General features: G+C 45.4%; 1 protein-coding gene across 1 annotated transcript in view; it reads left to right on the top strand.

Annotated features, from left to right (window-relative positions):
• The window catches only part of GSG1L2 (GSG1 like 2), a 63,235-nt gene extending 45,575 nt beyond the window's left edge, over positions 1-17,660 (top strand). Inside the window, exons 5-6 of the mRNA XM_044981829.1 lie at positions 13,211-13,378; positions 17,544-17,660. Of these exons, the coding sequence (XP_044837764.1) occupies positions 13,211-13,378; positions 17,544-17,547 (172 nt within the window). The 3' untranslated portion in view covers positions 17,548-17,660. The remainder of the gene's footprint in view (positions 1-13,210; positions 13,379-17,543) is intronic.
• Positions 17,661-19,299: the final 1,639 nt, after the last annotated feature.

Genomic DNA, 19,299 nt, shown 5'->3' with positions numbered 1-19,299 from the left:
GAAGTGGGTATTCACCCACGAAAGCTCATGCTCCCAAACATCTGTTAGTCTATAAGGTGCCACAAGACTCTTTGCTGCTTTTACAGATCCAGACTAACACGGCTACCCCTCTGATACTGTAAGGCATGTTTTCTAGTCCTGTAATCATTCTCTTCTTTGAACCCTGTCCAATTTATCAACATCCTTCTTGAATTGTGGGCACCAGAATTGGACACAGTATGCCAGCAGTGCCAAATATAGAGATAAAATAACCTCTCTGCTCCGCTCCTACTTGAGATTCCATATTCATGCATCCCAAAATTGCATCAGTTGTTTTCACCATAGCATTGCACTGGGAGCTCATGTTCAGCTGATTATCCACCATGACCTCCAAATCTTTTTTTGAGTCACAGCTTCCCAGGATAGAATCCCCCATCCTGTAAGCATGGCCTAAATTCTTTGTTCTCAGACCAATACGATTACATTGAGCCATATTAAAATTGTTTGCTTGTGACCAGTTTATTGAGTGATCCAGATTGCTCTGTATCAGTGACCTTTCTTCTTCATTATTTACCACTCCTCCAATTTTTGTATCATCTGTAAACTTTATCAGTGATGATTTGTGTTTTGTTCCAGATCACTGATAAAAATGTTTGAGTGTAGGGCCAAGTACCGATCTCTGTGGGACTCCACTGGAAACAGACCTACTCACTGATGACTCCTCATTACAATTACATCTGGAGATCTATCAGTGAGCTCCTTTTTAATCCATTTAATGTATGCCATGTTAATTTTATGTCATTCTAGTTTTTTAGTCAAGATGTTGTTTGGTACCAAGTCAAATGCGTTACAACAGTCTAAGTATATTACCTGTATCAACCAAACTTGTAATCTCATCCAAAAAAGATATTGTTAGTTTGAGAGGATCTATTTTCCATAAACCCAAGTTGATTGGCATTAATTACATTACCCACCTTTAGTTCTTTATTAATTGAGTCCCATGTGAAGTACTCCATTATCTTGCCAGGGATTGATGACAGGCTGTCAGGCTATAATTTCCCCATTTACTGTTTGTAAATATTGCCACAACATTCACTTTCTTCCAATCTTCTGTTAACTTAAGTCCCAAGCAGACTGCAAAGAGCCACAAAAGAATCTTGCAAAACTGGGTGATCGGGCAACAAAATGGCATATGAAATTCAATGTTGATAAATGCAAAGTGTGGGAAATGGCTGATGCTACTGTGGTGGGTCATGGCAGCACCTCTTACCCCTATTCTTGGGCACTGTGGTGAGCTCTGCTAGTGCCCTGGTGGGAGAGAGAGAGGAGCAGGGAAGGGATCCAGGTCCACTCTCCTACTCTCGGTCCCAGCCCCTTCAGCTTTGCAGGCTGCTTACCCTCTCTCCCCTGGGGTAGGGTTTCTGTCAGTTGTCTGTGCTGAGGGACTCTCCCTACTCAGGTAGGATTTCCCTTCCCCTGGTCCTCTGGCTAACAGCAATACTCCAAACTCTAGTCAGCTTTCCTTCCCTCTATCTCTGTCTGACTGAAGCGGGTGGGGGTGGGTAATTAGGTATTGGGCGGGGACTTAAGTGGCTCCAGGTGCTCTAATTAACATGTAGTAACCTTTCCCTAGTCCACAAGGAATAAGGCCTTGATCATTTTAGGGTTTATATACCTCCAATCTACTACTTTCCTGCTGCTCTCTGGCCCTGCTGCATCACAAAAGTAATGCACATTGGAAAACATAATAACCAACTATACATACAAAATGATTGGGTCTAAATTAGCTATTACCACTCGAGAGAGATCTTAGAGTCATTGTGGTTCATTCTCTGAAAACTGTGCAGTGGCAGTCAAAAAAGCAAACAGAATGTTGGGAATCATTAAGAAAGAGAAAGATAATAAGACAGAAAATATCATATTGCCTCTATATAAATCCATGGTACACCCACATCTTGAATACTGCATAAAGATCTGGTCACTCTATCTTAAAAAAGATGTATTGGAATTGGAAAAGGTTCAGAAAAGGGCAAAAAAAATTATTAGGGATATGGAACGTCTTCTGTAAGAGGAGTGATTAATAAGACTGGAGGTTTCAGTTTGGAAAAGGGACTACTAAGGGGGATATGATAGAGATCTATAAAATCATGACTGGTGTGGAGAAAGTAAATAAGGAAGTGTTATTTACTCCTTCTCATAACACAAGAACTAGGGGTCAGTAAATGAAATTAATAGGCAGCAGGTTTAAAACAAACAAAAGAAAGTATTTTTTCACACAACACACAGTCAACCTGTGGAACTCTTTGCCAGAGGATGATGTGAAGGCCAAGGCTATAACAAGATTCCAAAAAAGAATTAGATAAATTCATGGAGGATAGGTCCATCAATGGCTATTAGCCAGGATGGGCAGGGATGGTGTCCCTAGCCTCTGTTTGCCAGAAGCTGGGAATGGACGACAGGGGAATAGATCACTGGATGATTATGTGATCTGTTCATTCCCTCTGGGATACCTGGCATTGGCCACTGTCGGAAGACAGGATACTGGGCTAGACGGACCTTTGGTCTGATCCAGTATGGCCATTCTTATGGTCTTAAATTCCCTCCAAGATTTTGTTAGTGTTGCAGTTCTTGGACCTCCACTGTTAGCTGCATTAGCAGAAAGTTCAGCATGCTGATTTAGCAGACCTCGATGTTGTTAATAAAGACCACAGCATGGGTGGCGGGTATAAGAGGCCAGGGGAGGCTAAGCATCCGTAACAGGATGCAGCACATGTCCCTTTGGAGGCTCACCAGCCCACAGCCAAAAGGGCCCCTGGGCCATGGCCTCACCCAGGATGGAGTGGGGGTGGAGTATGGGCAGGGCCTTGGGGGAGGAGGCCAAGCAGGAGTGGGCCTTGGGGAGGAGCACGGGGTGGGGCTATGGTCCAGGTGCCAGTGCCCCTCCCTACTTATAGGGATCTTCCAGCACTCATGCCCAGCCTCCCCAAATGTAGGAGTCACACGCCACCCATGGACCACAGGCTTGGTTTGGTGCCGAAACCGTTCAGCCAGGTTTATTGTCAGGAAAGCACAGTACTAGTTCTCTGTCCAATTGGGCCAGAAGGACACTAACACATGTATGCCTGTGACAAGGTAAAAGCTCAGGCAACATAAGAGGATGCCATCCCCTTGACTGAAACAAACATGAGCCTCCTGTGATGACTTCTTTTATACACTGATAGAAACAACTCATGTATTGGAATTGTGTCCCTAACCTCTGTTTGCCAGAAGCAGAGAATGAGTGTCAGGGGATGGATTACTTGATGATCACCTGTTCTGTTCATTCCCTCTGGGGCATGTAGCACCAGCCACTGTTGGAAGACGGGATACTGGGCTAGATGGATCTTTGGTCTGACCCAGTAGGGCCAATCTTATGTTCTTATTACACTCTAGATGGTGTTAGTTACCACTCTTATATCTTGTATCTGCTAGTTCAAATAAAACATCCTCATCTATTATCCTGTCATTCCATCCTTATCTTACAAGGAGTCAGTGTGTTCCTCTACAATCCCTTCAGAATTTGTTTACTCATTTATTTTTGAACTCTGGGTGTTTCTGTACCATCCTCTTAGGCCAGGAATGTGCTTACTTGGTATCAGGGGCGGCTGCAGGCACCAGCACGCCAAGCGCGTGCCTGGGGCGGCAAACCACGGGGGGTGCTCTGCTGGTCTCCGCGAGGGAGGCAGGCAGGTTGCCTTCGGCGGCATGCCTGTGGAGGGTCCGCTGGTCCCGGAGCTTCGGTGGACCTCCCGCAGGCGTGACGCCAAATCCGCAGGACCGGGGACCTCCCGCAGGCAAGCCGCCGAAGGCAACCTGCTTGCCGTGCTCGGGGCGGCAAAATACCTAGAGCTGCCCCTGCTTGGTATTAGCTAATACCTGGTGCATTGCTATTCTGCCAAGGCCTGGCCTACTCTGGTTCACAGCCTTTGGTTCATACTATTAGTTATGCCTAAGGCTCTAGCAAGGCCTATACAAGACTAATTGAAAATCAGTATTAATAGTCCAATAAGCTCCTCAGCTAGCTCTTTTAACAGTTTTGATTAAAGTTATCTGCACCTGCTGATTTCAAAATGTCTAACGTTTGTAGCTTCTGCTTAACATCCTCCAGCGATACTAGTGGAATGGAAGGAGTGTTATCATGTGATATGGCGACATCATCTGGTTTTTTTCCCAAATACAGAACAGAAATATTAATTGAATACCTCTGCCTTTTCTGCATTATTATTGATAATTCTACCATTTCCATCTAGTAATGGACCAATATCATTCCCAGGATTCTTTTTGTTTCTAATATATTGAACAAATGCCTTCTTGTTGTCCTTAACACTGCTGGCAATTGATTAATTTTTTTGTCCCTTTGCATCCCTTATCAATTTTTTACAATTCCTAGCTCCTGATTTATATTTTATATTCACTGCTATCAACTTCCCCTTTCTTCCGTTATATATATAAACAAACACCAACACTTTTTTTTATTGCTGCCTTCACTTCCCCTCCAAACCAGGTTGGTTTTTTTTAATCAGCACGGCATTCTTCCTCAGTTGTGGGTTTGTGGCTTTTTTGGTATCTAAAGTCAGAAGTTGTTAATGATTCTCAATTATCAGTCACATTTTTCTGATTAAATTAGTCCTCCCAGCTGCTTTGGCTCATAACTGTTTTCAGCTTTATGAAATTGGCTCTATTAAAGCACCAAGTGTGTGTGTATCTATCTATCTATCTTACTAGCCTGGACTTTATTCTGCTTGTACATTATAAATCTGATCAAGTCATGATCACTTGTACCTAGATTACCATTAATTTTAAGTGATCAGTTCTTCTTTATCTGTTAAAACAAGATCTAATAAAAAATTCCCCAATGCTGGCTGCAACACAACTTGAGTTAGGATATTGTCATTTACATTGTCTGAAAAAAAATTCTTAACTCTTCTCACAGCTGCAACTGAAGTCAATGGGAGCTGTGCTTTGAAAGTATAAAGTGCTATATACTTTATAATATACTCTGAAACATCAGGTCTTATGTGTCTCAAATCTGGGGACTCAAAATTAGTGGATACCTTTTACCTTAATTTCTCTGCACCTGAGCTCTCCATGTGTAAAACAGGGATAACAATGCCACTTCACCTCATAGAGGTGTTGGGAAAATAATTCCATTAACATAGTTGAAGCTCTCAGATACTGTAGTGACGAGCATCTTTGAAAAGCCCATGAAGAAATTAGAATTCTATATTCAGAGTGGAGTATGGTTAGTGTGCAGTAAATAAGGCCTGGGGGCCACAAGTTGAACAATGAGAATGAAACAAAATATTGAGTAGCTGCAGTCTATCCTGTGCACTGAATTCATAGATTCATCGATATTAAAGCCAGGAGGACCATTAGATCATTTTGCCTGACCTCCTGTATATCACAGACTGTTAAATTCCATGCAATTACCCATCTATTGAGCCCAGTAATGTGTGTTTCACTACAGCGTATCTTCCAGAAAGGCATTCAGTCTTGACTTGAAGACATCAAGAAATGGAAAATCTACAACTTCCCTTGACAGGGTGATCCAGTTGGTAATCACACTCATCTTTAAAACTCTGACTTATTTCCAGTTTGAATTTGTTTGCCTTCAGCTTCCAGCCATTGGTTCTTGTTTATCTTTCTCTGCTAAATTAAAAAGCCCTCTAGTACCTGGTATTTTCTCCCCATGTAGGTACTTAGAGCTAGATCCACATAGGGACGTAGGTGCCTAATGGTCACTTTAGGCACTTAAGTCCAACATTTAGGTGCCACTGAGTCCTTCAAAACTCCCACTTAGCTGCCACCTAACCCTGTAAGTGCCTGTGTTCCACCAGCAGGCATGTGCAAAATCAAGTCCTGATACACCAAAGCTGCTTAGTACCTTTGCTTACACCTAAACTCTAGCTAGTGGGATGCCCAACTATACAGTCCCCTGCCTATCTCATGTTAAGAGCCCATACAGCAGGCATTTTCAGAGCACTCTTACCAAACTGGGCCTCACAGAAAGAATGGGGTGTGAGCCTGCCTGCCTGTCTCTGGGCTGTTGGCTATAATTGGGTGGAAATCACTCGCTCTATCCTCTTTCCCCCTCCCCAACCCAAACAGAGGGTTCATGGCTGTGAATGCAGAGCAGAGAGAGGTGCCTCCCCCCAGCCCACAATTAGGTGCCTAGCTACCTTTGAAGGGTGGGGCTTAGGACACACCCCTCACAGTGGAATTTCCTATTGGCTAGATTAGGTGGCTCCCTGCTCAGTGTGCTACCTTTTGTTGCTCCCATTCTTAGGCACCTAACTCTCCTCGTGCATTGTGTAGGGAGCCTGGCGGCATGTGTAAGAGGCTTGGGGAGGCTAAGTTTCTCCAAACAGCGCACAAAATGCCAGATGTTGGGCACCTCCCACTGGAGGCGTGCCAGCCTGCCACCTTTGGATTGTCACTGCTGGAAGCTCCTCAGAAGTGTGTGTGGGTGGGGGCACTGGTGCCCAAACTGTGGCCCCACCCTCACTCTGTCCTAAAGATCCACTCCCACTAGGCCTCTTCCCCTGAGTCCCCACTCGCTCCTCTCCACCCCCTCTCCCCATGCTGCTCACCCTTAAAACAGGAGGGGGCAGAAAGGAGTGAGTGCGGGGGGCTTGAGGGATGGGGTGGAGAGGTGCAAGCAGTGGGCCTTGGGGTAGGGGGTGGATAGGAGAAGATAAGGGGGCCTTGGGAAGGGGGCAGAAAGGAACAGGTGGGGAGTTTGGGGAAGGGGGAGGAGAGGAGCGAGCAGCGGGCAGGGAGTCCTTGGAGGAGGGGGAAGAGAGGATTGAGCAGCAGGAGGGGAGTCCTCGAGGAGACAGTGGAGAGGAGCAGGCAGTGAGGGGGAGGTCTTTGGGGAAGAGGTGGAGCGGGGGCATAGCTTCAGGGGACGAGGCCAAGCGGTGTCAAGACTTTGGGGGTGGAGATGGGCAGGGCCTCAGGTGGGAGGAAGCTGAGAAATGGCTGGGGCTCAGGGTGGAGCAGGGGGCGGGTCCATGGCCCAGGTACTGGTGGCCCCTCCCACTTCTAGGGAGCTTCTGGCACTTGCACCCAGCCCCCCCAAATGCAAGAGTTATGCATCTCCTATGCTGGGCACCAAACATGGGGCTGAGGATTACACTGGGTGGCAGGATGCCTAAACGGTAGATGTTGCAACACTCCGCATTGCAGTGCCAAAGTTCCTGGATCTAGCCCTTCTAGTATTATACACTGTAATTAAGTCACCTCTCGATCTTCTTTTTGATAAACTGAACAGACCAAGCTCTTTAAGTCTCTCATTGTAAAGTATTTTCCTCATCCCTGGAATAATTTTTGTGGTATGCTTCTGCACCCTTGTGGATTTCCTTGGTCAGTTTTGTGAGGCAGGGATGGAGAAGGCAAGTAAGTGGCAGAAACATGCCACTGAGCCCCATTCCCTGTCAGTGCAACTGAGCTGCTTTATAGCCCTCAGCTACTCACTGTAAGCAGGGTCTGAATGAGCTCTCTCCTGCCATCTAGGGCAGGAGGAAAAGATGTGGAGAAAGGATGTCAGGAGCAGACTGTATTTGCGTAGACACCCCTATTCTGCCTAGGTAATCAGCAGAGAGATATGCTGCCAAAGTGATCAATTTTGGCTGTTTCTGTAAAGATTCGCTTTAATATTGAATGCTGAGACAATGAAATATTGTTCTTTTTATTGTATGAGTAAAGGGCAGCAAAACTGGGCTCAGCATGCCCTATTGAGGGGGGATCACCCTAAATTGGATCTCACTTGTTATGCAGGGACCAGTGATACCACATCCTAGTAAAAGTTAGAGAAGATGGGTACAGGTATCCTTGCCTTGGGGTGTGGGTCTTTAGATCTATTTGATCCTCTCTTGTCCAATGCTTAAAAGCAAAGCTGACTAGACTCAATTGTTAGTGATTACTGGAGATGCATATAGTGATATTCAGCTCCTTTGGAGCAGCTTCTTAATCTTTCTGTGGAGATAGTGTTGCAGTGAAAAGACAATGTTGAAGAGCTAGCAGCAGAGATGTTCCCCACTACCCAGTGAAATCAGTGAGAATTGGGCTAAGTGGTGGAACACCAGAACACAGCATTGTAGAAAGAGGCAGCAGGGAGGATAGAATGACAGTGACAGAAACTGCAGTGATGTTGATGAGCAAAGGTGGAGGTGTTACTCAACTACACTCTCCCCATGGGGCCGGGAGGCAAACCCACCCAAATACACTCCTGGACTCCAGGGACATTGCTGACCTTGGACAACAAACCGTGAATGGCATGCAGTGGAAGAAAAAGGGGAATGGCATGTTAGAGACACATCCATCTGTTGGACTTTCACAGCACAAGGTGGAAAACAGAGCCAGAGGATTCTGCCCAAGAGTGGGGCAGGGGGGTTATTTATTGGTTGTATACTTTCAAGTAATTGTTGCAGTGTTTTCTCAAATTAATGCTTTGATTAGTTCTTTAATTAAAGGTTTCTTTTGTTCTATACAGACTCAGGATATGTCTACACTCCAATTAAAACCTCGTGGCTGGAGGGGCCAGCTGGCTCAGGCTAAAGGGCTGTTTAATTGCAGTGTAGACATTTGGATTTGGGATAGTGCACAGGCTCTAGGATCCTGTGATGTGGGAGGATCCCAGAGCTTGGGCTGCAGCCTGAGTCTGAACATCTACACTGCAATTAAACAGCCCCTTAGCCTGAGCCCGAGTCAGCTGGCCCATCTAGCCACAGGTTTCTAATTGCAGTGTAGCCATGCCCACAGCAAGTCAGGAAGTGTTGCCTCTAAGAGGTGCCCAAGGGTGATGGACAGTTTTTTTAGATTACTGGGTGAGGGCTTAAGTCAGTTCTGTTTTCTATAGTTAATAGACATCCCTAGATATTAAGCCAGGCCCTTGTTGCTGCCGACTCCACCTGGCAGAATAGTTACAGTTCTGTGGGCTTGTCCAGGGTCCTGGGTCAGTACTCCTTGCAAGTACATTTTGAGTAAACCATTAATTTGGGAAAACAATTTTGTTATATTTTGGGGAAACTACACTTTCTATAATGGCTGTATACACGTTAGAGTAGTGGAGCAAGTGGGGTGAATATTGGCCCTAAGACCTGTAGAGAAGTAGTAGTAAAAAATGAGCCATGACATGGGACCTGGGTGGCAAAAAGGAGCTGGACTAAAACCACTGCCCAACCCGTGCAGTGGGCCCCATGGGGCTAACCCACCCCTATTCAGCATGGCTCAGAGTGAGACTGAAGAGGAGGACACTCCCATGGTGTATCTTAGAATGGAGAACAAATTCTGGTCTCTATCTACTGAACTTCTTTTGGCTTTAAAGCCCACAGTAGAAGCATTTAGGCCTGTTGCTAGCACACCCATTCCACCAATGCAACCAATATGCAGTGTGATTTGCCAGGACAATAAATTCTTGGTTGGGAGGAGAATGTAAGCAGGATCTGAATGAGTCTCCTCTGCTGTCTAGTGAAGAATTGGGGGAAAAAGCCTCAGGAGCAGATTGCATTTGCATAGACCCTGCCTAGGTGATAACCAGCCAAATCTGCTTGCCTAAGTGGTCAAGTCTGGATATTTCATATGAAGATTCACTTCAGTATGAAATGTTGTTATCCTTATTGTATGAGTAAAGGGCAGCAGTACTGTATGTAGTATGCTTCAATTGAAATTGGACCTCACTCACTAAGCAGGGGGTAGTGATGCCCAGTCCAAGTGAAAGTCAGGAGTGGAGGTAACATTTTTTTACCTGATGGTGTGGTCCTGTTAAAGTGTCTTAAAAGTTATTTGATCCTTTTCCTATGATGTTTTGGGGAGTTATCCACCCTAGTAAGGGGTTCTTTCACTTCTTGCCCTCTAACCTTGTGTGCTTCTGTGCTGTATAACTTTGATTGAGACTTCTGACACCAGGAACCTGCTCACAGCATAATGGTCTCACCCTGGCTTCCATCAGCCCAGTGACTCCTTACAGAGTGACCCTAACAACACTTCTGGTCCCAATTCTCCCCAAAACCATCTCCCCTGCAGTGTCCAGTTCCTCTTACTAGACACTCACAGAGGTAACCCCGAGTTCACTGCTCCAAAGAGCCAGTATAGATAACAACTTGGTAGCTCAGCTGGGGTTATACACTCCACTATACACTACTACACAGCACCAAAATGATTTGTAGTAAAAACTAAGAATAAGTTTATTAACAGAACATTGTGACAGGGTGCACCTGGCAGGGCCAACTCTAACTTTTTTGCCACCTCAAGCAAAAAAAAAGAGTGCTGCCCCGCCGTAACACCCCCCCTGCGAGCACCGCCAACCCCCCCCCCGAGTGCAGCGCCACCAAAGCCCCCGCCCCTCCGAGCGCCGCATCGTGCTGCCCAAGTCTCCGCCCCCACCGAGTGCCACACCACCCAAGCCCCCCCCGAGCACCGCACCATGCTACCCAAGCCTCCACTCCCCCCGAGTGCCATGCTGCCGAAGCCCCCGCCCCCCGAGCACTGTGCTGCCCAAGCCCCCCCCCCAAGCGCCGCATCGTGCCGCCCAACCCCCGCCCCCCCGAGCGCCGCACCTTGCCACCCAAGCCTCCACCCCACCGAGTGCCATGCCGTCCAAGCCCCCCACCCCTCCCGAGCAATGCGCCACCCAAGCCCTCCGCCCCCCCGAGCGCTGCATCACGCCGCCCAAGTCCCTGCCCCCGAGTGCCACACCGCCTCCTGCCCCCTCGAGTGCCGCGCTGAGCCACCCAAGTCCCCGCCTCCCCGAGCACCGTGCCACCCAAGTCCCGGCCCCCCCGAGCGCCGCACCACCAAAGCCCCTCCTAGCGCCGCCCGGCCGAAACAAAAACAAACAAACAAAACCCTCCAGCGCCACCCGGCAGAAAAAAACAAACAAGCGCTGCCCCGCCCCGCCCCAAGCACGTGCTTGGTTGGCTGGTGCCTGGAGCCGGCCCTGGCACCTGGCCCTTTGTCCCCCTACTGGAGGCCCTGCAATTCCACTGCACTCTGCCCCAGGAAGGAGTAGTGAAGGTGAGTCATGGAATCATAGAATCTCAGGGTTGGAAGGGACCTCAGGAGTCCAACCCCCTGCTCAAAGCAGGACCAAACCCAACTAAATCATCCCAGCCAGGGCTTTGTCAAGCCTGACCTTAAAAACCTCTAAGGAAGGAGATTCCACTACCTCCCTAGGTAACCCATTCCAGTGCTTCACCACCCTACTAGTGAAAAAGTTTTTCCTAATATCCAACCTAAACCTCCCCCTCTGCAACTTGAGACCATTACTCCTTGTTCTGTCATCTTCTACCACTGAGAACAGTCTAGATCCATCCTCTTTGGAACCCCCTTTCAGGTAGTTGAAAGCAGCTATCAAATCCCCCCTCATTCTTCTCTTCTGCAGACTAAACAATCCCAGTTCCCTCAGCGTCTCCTCATAAGTCATGTGTTCCAGCCCCCTAATCATTTTTGTTGCCCTCCGCTGGACTCTCTCCAATTTGTCCACAACCTTCTTGTAGTGTGGGGCCCAAAACTGGACACAGTACTCCAAATGAGGCCTCACCAGTTCTGAGTAAAGGGGAATGATCACATCCCTCGATCTGCTGGAAATGCCCTTACTTATACAACCCAAAATGCCATTAGCCTTCTTGGCAACAAGGGCACGCTGTTGACTCATATTCAACTTTTCGTCCACCATAACCCCTAGGTCCTTTTCTGCAGAACTGCTGCCCAGCCATTCGGTCCCTAGTCTGTAGCAGTGCATGGGATTCTTCCGTCCTAAGTGCAGGACTCTGCACTTGTCCTTGTTGAACCTCATCATATTTCTTTTGGCCCAATCCTCTAATTTGTCTAGGTCCCTCTGTATCCTATCCCTACCCTCCAGCGTATCAACCACTCCTCCCAGTTTAGTGTCATCTGCAAACTTGCTAAGGGTGCAGTCCACACCATCCTCCAGATCGTTAATGAAGATATTGAATAAAACCGGCCCCAGCACCGACCCTTGGGGCACTCCACTTGATACCGGCTGCCAACTAGACATGGAGCCATTGATCACTACCTGTTGAGCCCGACCATCTAGCCAGTTTTCTATCCACCTTACCGTCCATTCTTCCAGTCCTCCAGGCCTACCTAGAAAGGCTACACTGAAGCAGTCAATCAGAGCCCAGTATGCTCAAATAAAAGGAGCTGCAAGGTTGAGCAGCTCAGTCTCTGGCTAGGATATAGGGGTGCTCTGCTCTGCCCCAAGGTGTTTGGAGGGCTGCATTTACTGGACCTGAGAGAGAGAGAGGACCTAAGAACTGTAACCCTGAGGTGCTGGTAAAGAGATAACGTGGGAAGAATCCCAGGGAAAAACAGCAGCAACTAATTAAAGGAGGCAGCATGTGGCTGCTCTGTGTAGGATCCCTGATTTAGGACCTGGAGTGGGGGGCAGGCTTGGGTTTCCCCACTGGGAAAGTGTCCCAAGTGGTGAGAAGGGGACATGACTTGTTTAGAAGCCTTATCTAAGGGTGGGATTTAAAGGGCCCAGAGATAGAGCTGAATACCCTGCTGAGGGCTAACAGTTTGTGAAACTTTTATAACCCCTGGAAGGGGTTTACTTTTTGACTATGCGACTTGTCTGGAGGGCTGAGCCACTGAAAACCTATCTAGTGAGCTCATCAACCTACAGGGAGCACCAGGAGCAGGAAAAGGCCTGAAGTACTAAAGTGCTCAGGTAAGTGTCCCTCATTACAAACACAGATTTCAGTGATTTCAAGCAAGAGTGAAAGAGCTATGAAAGGGTTACAAACAAAATGAAAACAACATGCTTTCTAGGGTCTAAAACTTAACTCTAGCAAGATATAGCTTTGCTTAACATAAGTTATCTGCATGCTCCAGCTTGTTTCAGCAGGAGGGACCCTTCTTTCATAGATACTCACTTATACCAAGAATAATTTTGTTCTAAAACACAAAAATATGCTGTTTAATGTTCATACAGTTGAAGGCGAGCTTTGAATTTAAGTACTCAGTTAACTCTGCTTCATCTTAAGCTGTGTAGTTCTACTGTAGCTGTTAAAACCTTCCACTAGGAGTCTGTTCCCCCATTTAATCCATAATTTATAGCAATAAATGGATAGCTTGATCACTTTTGCTACAATGTATTTGGGAGACACAGTAGTATGATGTGGATGCAAAACTGCTGTCACTTTCTAACAAGCCTTTTTGTTGACAGCCTTGCATGGGGTTCCTTCGCTTGCTGTATGGCTGCCTCTGTCACCGCCATTAACAGATACACAAAAACTATGTTGGAATTCAAGCGCAAACGAAAAAAGCTGGAGAGAAGTTTAAAGAATAAATGCAAGTTTCCAGATCCTGGAGTTCCAGGGAAAGCTTGGAATATGTATGTCAGCTCTTTTCATAACACTACAGAGGACTTGGTGCATCAGTTAAAGAACATACATAATCCAGCCAGCATTTCAGTGTTTGTAGATTTAAACAATATCCCTGAGCAACACCGTGAAGAGTATTGCTAAATATGTTCTATAATATTTATTAATTTAAAAATGTATCTGTGTAGCATTATTTTTCGTAAAGAGAAATGCTTTTATCAATGCTTCAAGCAACACATAGTGTTTGTGGAGCTGATCCAGATAGAGTGGTTCACAAAAGGCAATACGCCATATTCTCCATTGTCCTGCATCTTGTACAGTCATTTACACATGTGCAAAGTGGGTATGAACACTACTACATCGGCATAGCACTGGCTTACACCCACTTTACTAGGACACCAGGACAACAAAGAATCTGGCCCACAATTGGGTCCAGAGCTGGAATAGGTTATTTATTATTAAAGATGCAACCTCCTAGCCAAATTCAGCACATTTCAGGCTACACTGATTAGTTTCACCATGTGACGGAGGTCACGAGGAGCCACACTGAGGTAACTCAAATAGGATAAACTGTAAGGAATGGGGCAGACAATCCCCAAAGCTGGTGGATATTCCAATACTTAGATTTACCAAGCCAGCACAAAACAGCTTCTATAATACCTTACTAGTTACCCAGAAACCAGCAACAGAGTTCCCTTTAAGTAACCCAGCCTTAGGCCTCCACCCAGATACTCAAGTCAAATATGATGAGGATTACTAAAAATCTTATTCATCATGTAAGAAAGTTCTACCAATCCCAAAGGATCAGACAATTTACCCACCAGGTTAATGAATATTCCAGATCTGACCCAAATACACGCTTACAGCCAATTCTTATGAACTAAACTAAAATTTATTAAAAAAGAAAAGAGAGAGAGTATTGGTTAAAAGATCAATATACATACAGACATGAGTACAGTTCTGAGATCAGATTCATAGTAGAGATGGTGAGCTTTGTAGCTGCAAAGAGTTCTTTCAGAATTGGTCTATAGATTATAGTCCAATGTTCATATTCAAGGTGATCCAGATAGGACTGGAGATCTCAGTCTTACGATTTAAGCTTCCCCTGCATGAAGCATCAAGCAGATCTGAGATAAAAATGATCAGGTCCCAAGAGTCTTTTATACAGTTTTCTAGCAGCCTTTTGACAATACAGTCCTTAGACAAACAACAGGCAATCATCCAGACTCTGAAGTAAACCTGTTTCCTAAGCATCACTGGTAATTAGCTACATGGATTAACATAAGGCAATTTATACATTAGGCAGTTTTTCACAAACTTTAAAGAGATATACAGACAATGACATTATTTTACCCAAAAATCATCTAAATGTTAATATTCCTTTTGATCTCTGAATCAATAGCAATAGTAATAGACAGGAACTGTCTGTTTACATGGCTAACATCTAACAAGATATAAGTAAACACGTACAGTTAGTATCACCTCTAATTCTCTAACAATACAGGTTTGCATTTCAAAGTTCTAGCCTATCTAACATGGAATGGCCCTAATTACCATTTACATACTTTTCTAACATGTCTCTAAAAGTTGAATTTGGGTCATTTATCCTGCAGGAAGCTTAACCCTTTCTGGCCATGTGTCACACCCAGAAGGATGGTGGTGGAATTTGATGCCTACAGACAAGCTGGGAGTGATAGGGTGTTATTCTGCAAGCTCAATGAGAAACCCATGCTGTGAGTGCTGGTGTTTTTGTGCCAAATGATCCTGCTATCACTATGCTGATGTGCATGTTTATTGGGAGTCAGTTTACTGAAGACTACATGATACAGTGTCTGGAATGGTATTCCAGGCACAGAGGTCTGTGCAAAGTTCTGGTTCATCTTTCATCTTGCAGAATTGGAAGGAGCAGTGGAAAGGATTAAAGTCTTTGAAAGATTTTCTTATGAGAAGAGACTGTTTCATATATAGAAGAGACTAACGAGGGGTTGTGTCAGAAATATACAGAATAGTGAATGGTCTAAAGATGGTAAATCAGGTGCCTTTATTTGCTTATTTGCAGAAGGGGATATCCTATTATATTGAAAGGCAAAACATTGAAAACTGGTCAAAATAAATATGCTTTTACTTAACACATAATTAATGTGTGGATATTTCTGTCACGAGATATCATTGAGGTGAAGATCTTAGTAAGAGTTTAAAAAAATTAGATGTCCCTAGGTATAATGATTACATCCGCAATAAAATTTGGTAGGGAAAAGTGAGAGTGAGATGAACCCTCAGATTTCAAAGCAGCAAAGAGTCCTGTGGCACCTTATAGACTAACAGACGTATTGGAGCATGAGCTTTCATGGGTGACTACCCACTTCGTCAGATGCTAACTGAGAAGGGTTAGGAAGGAACATCCTCTATGGGATGGTTATTTCATAACTGTCTGCTACAGAAGTTTCTTATATCTGTCTCTGAAGCTGATGGTGCTGGTCACATCAAGACAGGAAACTGGACCAGATGGACCCAGGGCTAATGTGCTCTACCAATCCCTGTATACAGATTGAATGGTTCCATGGATTCTTACATGTTTTTAAAATTGCATATTTGGAAAGATGAAACATTTTTTCTTTACTTTGTGAGCATTAATGTGAATGAGAAGCTTTGGGAGCAGGAAAGACATCAGTCATGTTCACCACAGTTAAGTGTCATGCCTGAGGATAGCTAGAGGTGGATAGAAAGCTGGCTAGATCATCGGGCTCAACGGGTAGTGATCAATAGCTCCATGTCTAGTTGGTAATAGTGTTGATGTCATAAACTTAGACTTCTCTAAGGAATTTGACTTGGTATTACACAACATTTTGATTAAAAAACTAGCACAATTTAAAATTCCTATGGCACACACTGAATGGATTAAAAACTGGCTAACCGATAGGTCTCAATGTATGATTGTAAATGGGGAATCATTATCAAGCAGGCATGCTTCCAGTGGATCAGTTTTTTGCCCTATGTTATTTAAGGATTTTATCAATAACCTGGAAGAAAACACAAAATTATCAAGATAAATTTTGCAGATGACACAAAAATAGGGGAAATCGTGAATAATGAATCACTGACAGAGTGATCTGGATTGCTTGGTAAATTGGGCACAAGCAAACAATATGTGTTTTTAAACAGTTAATGTACGTGTATGCATCTGGGAACAAAGAATGTAGGCTGTACTTACAGGGTGGGGGACTCTATCCTGGGAAGCAATGACTCTGAAAAAGATTTGAGGGTCGTGGTGGACAATCAGCTGAACATGAGCTCCCAATGCAAAGCTGTGGCCAAAAGGGCTAATGTGATCCTGGGATGCATAAACTGATGCTCAAATAGGAACAGATAAATTATTTTACCTCTATAGTTGGCAGTGGTGCAATCGCTGCTGGAATACTGTGTCCAGTTCAAGAAAGATGTTGATAAATTGGAGAGGGTTGCCTTTTAGTAATAGACTCAAAGAGCTCAATTGATTTAGCTTAACAGAGAGAAGGTTAAGGGGTAAGTTAATTACAGAGTAGAAATATCTACAGGAAGAACAAAATTTTAATAATGGACTCTTCAGTATAACACAATCCAGTGGCTGGAAGGTGAAGCTAGACAAATTTAGACAGGAAATAAAGCATAACTTTTTTAATGGTTAGAGTAATTAATCATTGGAACAATTTATCTAGAGTCATGGTGGATTGACAATTTTTAAATCAATATTGGATATTTTTCTAAAAGATCTGCTCTAGGAATTATTTGGGGGACGTTCTATTGCCCATGTTATGTAAGGGGTCAGACTAAATGATCAGAATGGTCCTGTCTGGCCTTGGAATCTATGAATCACTTATTAGGTTGAGGCCTTGCTCTGGCTTGCACTGTGCATGTTTGCATGTGCGCTCCCCCATATGCACATTTTTTGGGTGCTAACACTTGTGGTGATGATCCAAATAAACTGCTTTGAATGGATACATTTATCTCAGAGCTTCTTTTTTTCCTCAGGAAAGCACTACAAGGAACAAAGTGAAGGTGGCTCGTGCTTTAGATGTAGATTTTCATCCACTCAGACATTTCAATTAACTTTGACTTTGAATTTCCCTGGTTTAATGTTTGTTCTTTTATAGCTACAAACGTTATTGTAACAGTTATTTTCTCTTATTTTACTACTAGGTAGTTTGGGCTAGATCCACAAAGAGACTGCTACATTAGCCACCTAACTCCACTGAGATCCTCAACGCCACTGTTCAGATGCTGACTGGTCAGGCAAATACATACATTTTTACCAGCAAAGTGCCCAAGGTGCTGACATTTTTTCCAGTGGGTATGCACATGTAGCTCAGTGCTTTAGCTCAGACCTAAGCCCCCATAGGATTCTCAAACTAAGTGTGCCTCTGCCTATCTCACCTGCAGACCCCAATCTAATAGGCATTCTCAGAATATGTCCACTATCATAGAATCATAGAATCTCAGGGTTGGAAGGGACCTCAGGAGGTCATCTAGTCCAACCCCCTGCTCAAAGCAGGACCAATTCCCAACTAAATCATCCCAGTCATGGCTTTGTCAAGCCTGACCTTAAAAACCTCTAAGGAAGGAGATTCCACCACCTCCCTAGATAACCCATTCCAGTGCTTCTCCACTCTCTGAGTGAAAAAGTTTTTCCTAATATCCAACCTAAACCTCCCCCACTGCAACTTGAGACCATTACTCCTTGTTCTGTCATCTGCTATCACTGAGAACAGTCTAGATCCCTCCCTCTCCCTCCCAGAAAGTCCTAAACAATCCCAGTTCCCTCATCCTCTCCTCGTAGGTCATGTGCTCCAGCCCCCTAATCATTTTTGTTGCTCTCCGCTGGACTCTTTCCAATTTTTCCACATCCTTGTAGGGTGGGACCCAAAACTGGACACATTACTCCAGATGAGGCCTCACCAATGTCGAATAGAGGGGAATGATAACATCCCTCAATCTGCTGGCAATGCTCCTACCTATACAGCCCAAAATGTCATTAGCCTTCTTGGCAACAAGGGCACACTGTTGACTCATATCCAGCTTCTCATCCACTGTAACCCCTAGGTCCTTTTCTGCAGAACTGCTGCCTAGCCATTCGATCCCTAGTCTGTAACAGTGAATGGGATTCTTCCATCCTAAGTGCAGGACTCTGCACTTGTCCTTGTTGAACCTCATCAGGTTTCTTTTGGCCCAATCCTCTAATTTGTCTAAGTCCCTCTGTATCCTATCCCTACCCTCCAGTGTATCTACCACTCCTCCCAGTTTAGTGTCATCTGCTAGATCAGGCCTGACACAAAACACAGAGAAGATGTGGTGTGTTCCAGAATACCCAAGAGCCCAGTGGCTAGGACATTTAGCTGGGATGTGGGACACCCACTTCAAGTCCCTGCTCCATATTAGAGCAGGCAGGGGCACCGACTTCCACTCTGCTTGGTAGGTGCTTGACACCCCCCCGGCCCCGCCCCTGCCCCATCTCTTCCCACTCCTGCACTGCCCTCATCCCACCCCCATTCCACCCCTTCCCCCGAGTCGCCACCCCTGCCCTACCTCTTCTCCACCTCCTTCCCTGAGCACACCACATCCCTGGTCCTCCCTCTCCCTCCCAGAAAGTCCCAAGCACCACCAAACAGTTGTTAGGTGGCAGGGGGGAGGGGTGTGGTAAGCGCTGGGAAGCAGGGGGAGGAGCGGGGACGTGGCACACTCAGGTGGGAGGAGAAGGAGGTGAGGAGGGGGGAGCTTGGCAGCCAGTGAGTAGAACGGTCCCACCCCTGGTCTGACAGCCTCTGTGCTTTTGAGGAGGATGAAAGTCCCAGGGAAGGAGAACATCCAACTGTAGCAGAGGGAAATGATCCAATAGTTGGGACCCCCCTTCCAGATGATGTTGCGGTCTCCTCTTGCATTAAGGATACCTCTCCGGGGG

The sequence above is a fragment of the Mauremys mutica genome, chromosome 12 (genome assembly GCF_020497125.1).
Source record: "Mauremys mutica isolate MM-2020 ecotype Southern chromosome 12, ASM2049712v1, whole genome shotgun sequence".
NCBI lineage: Eukaryota > Metazoa > Chordata > Testudines > Geoemydidae > Mauremys > Mauremys mutica.
The sequence above is the reverse complement of the archived record's forward strand: the minus strand, read 5'-3'. Positions and strand labels throughout refer to the sequence as shown.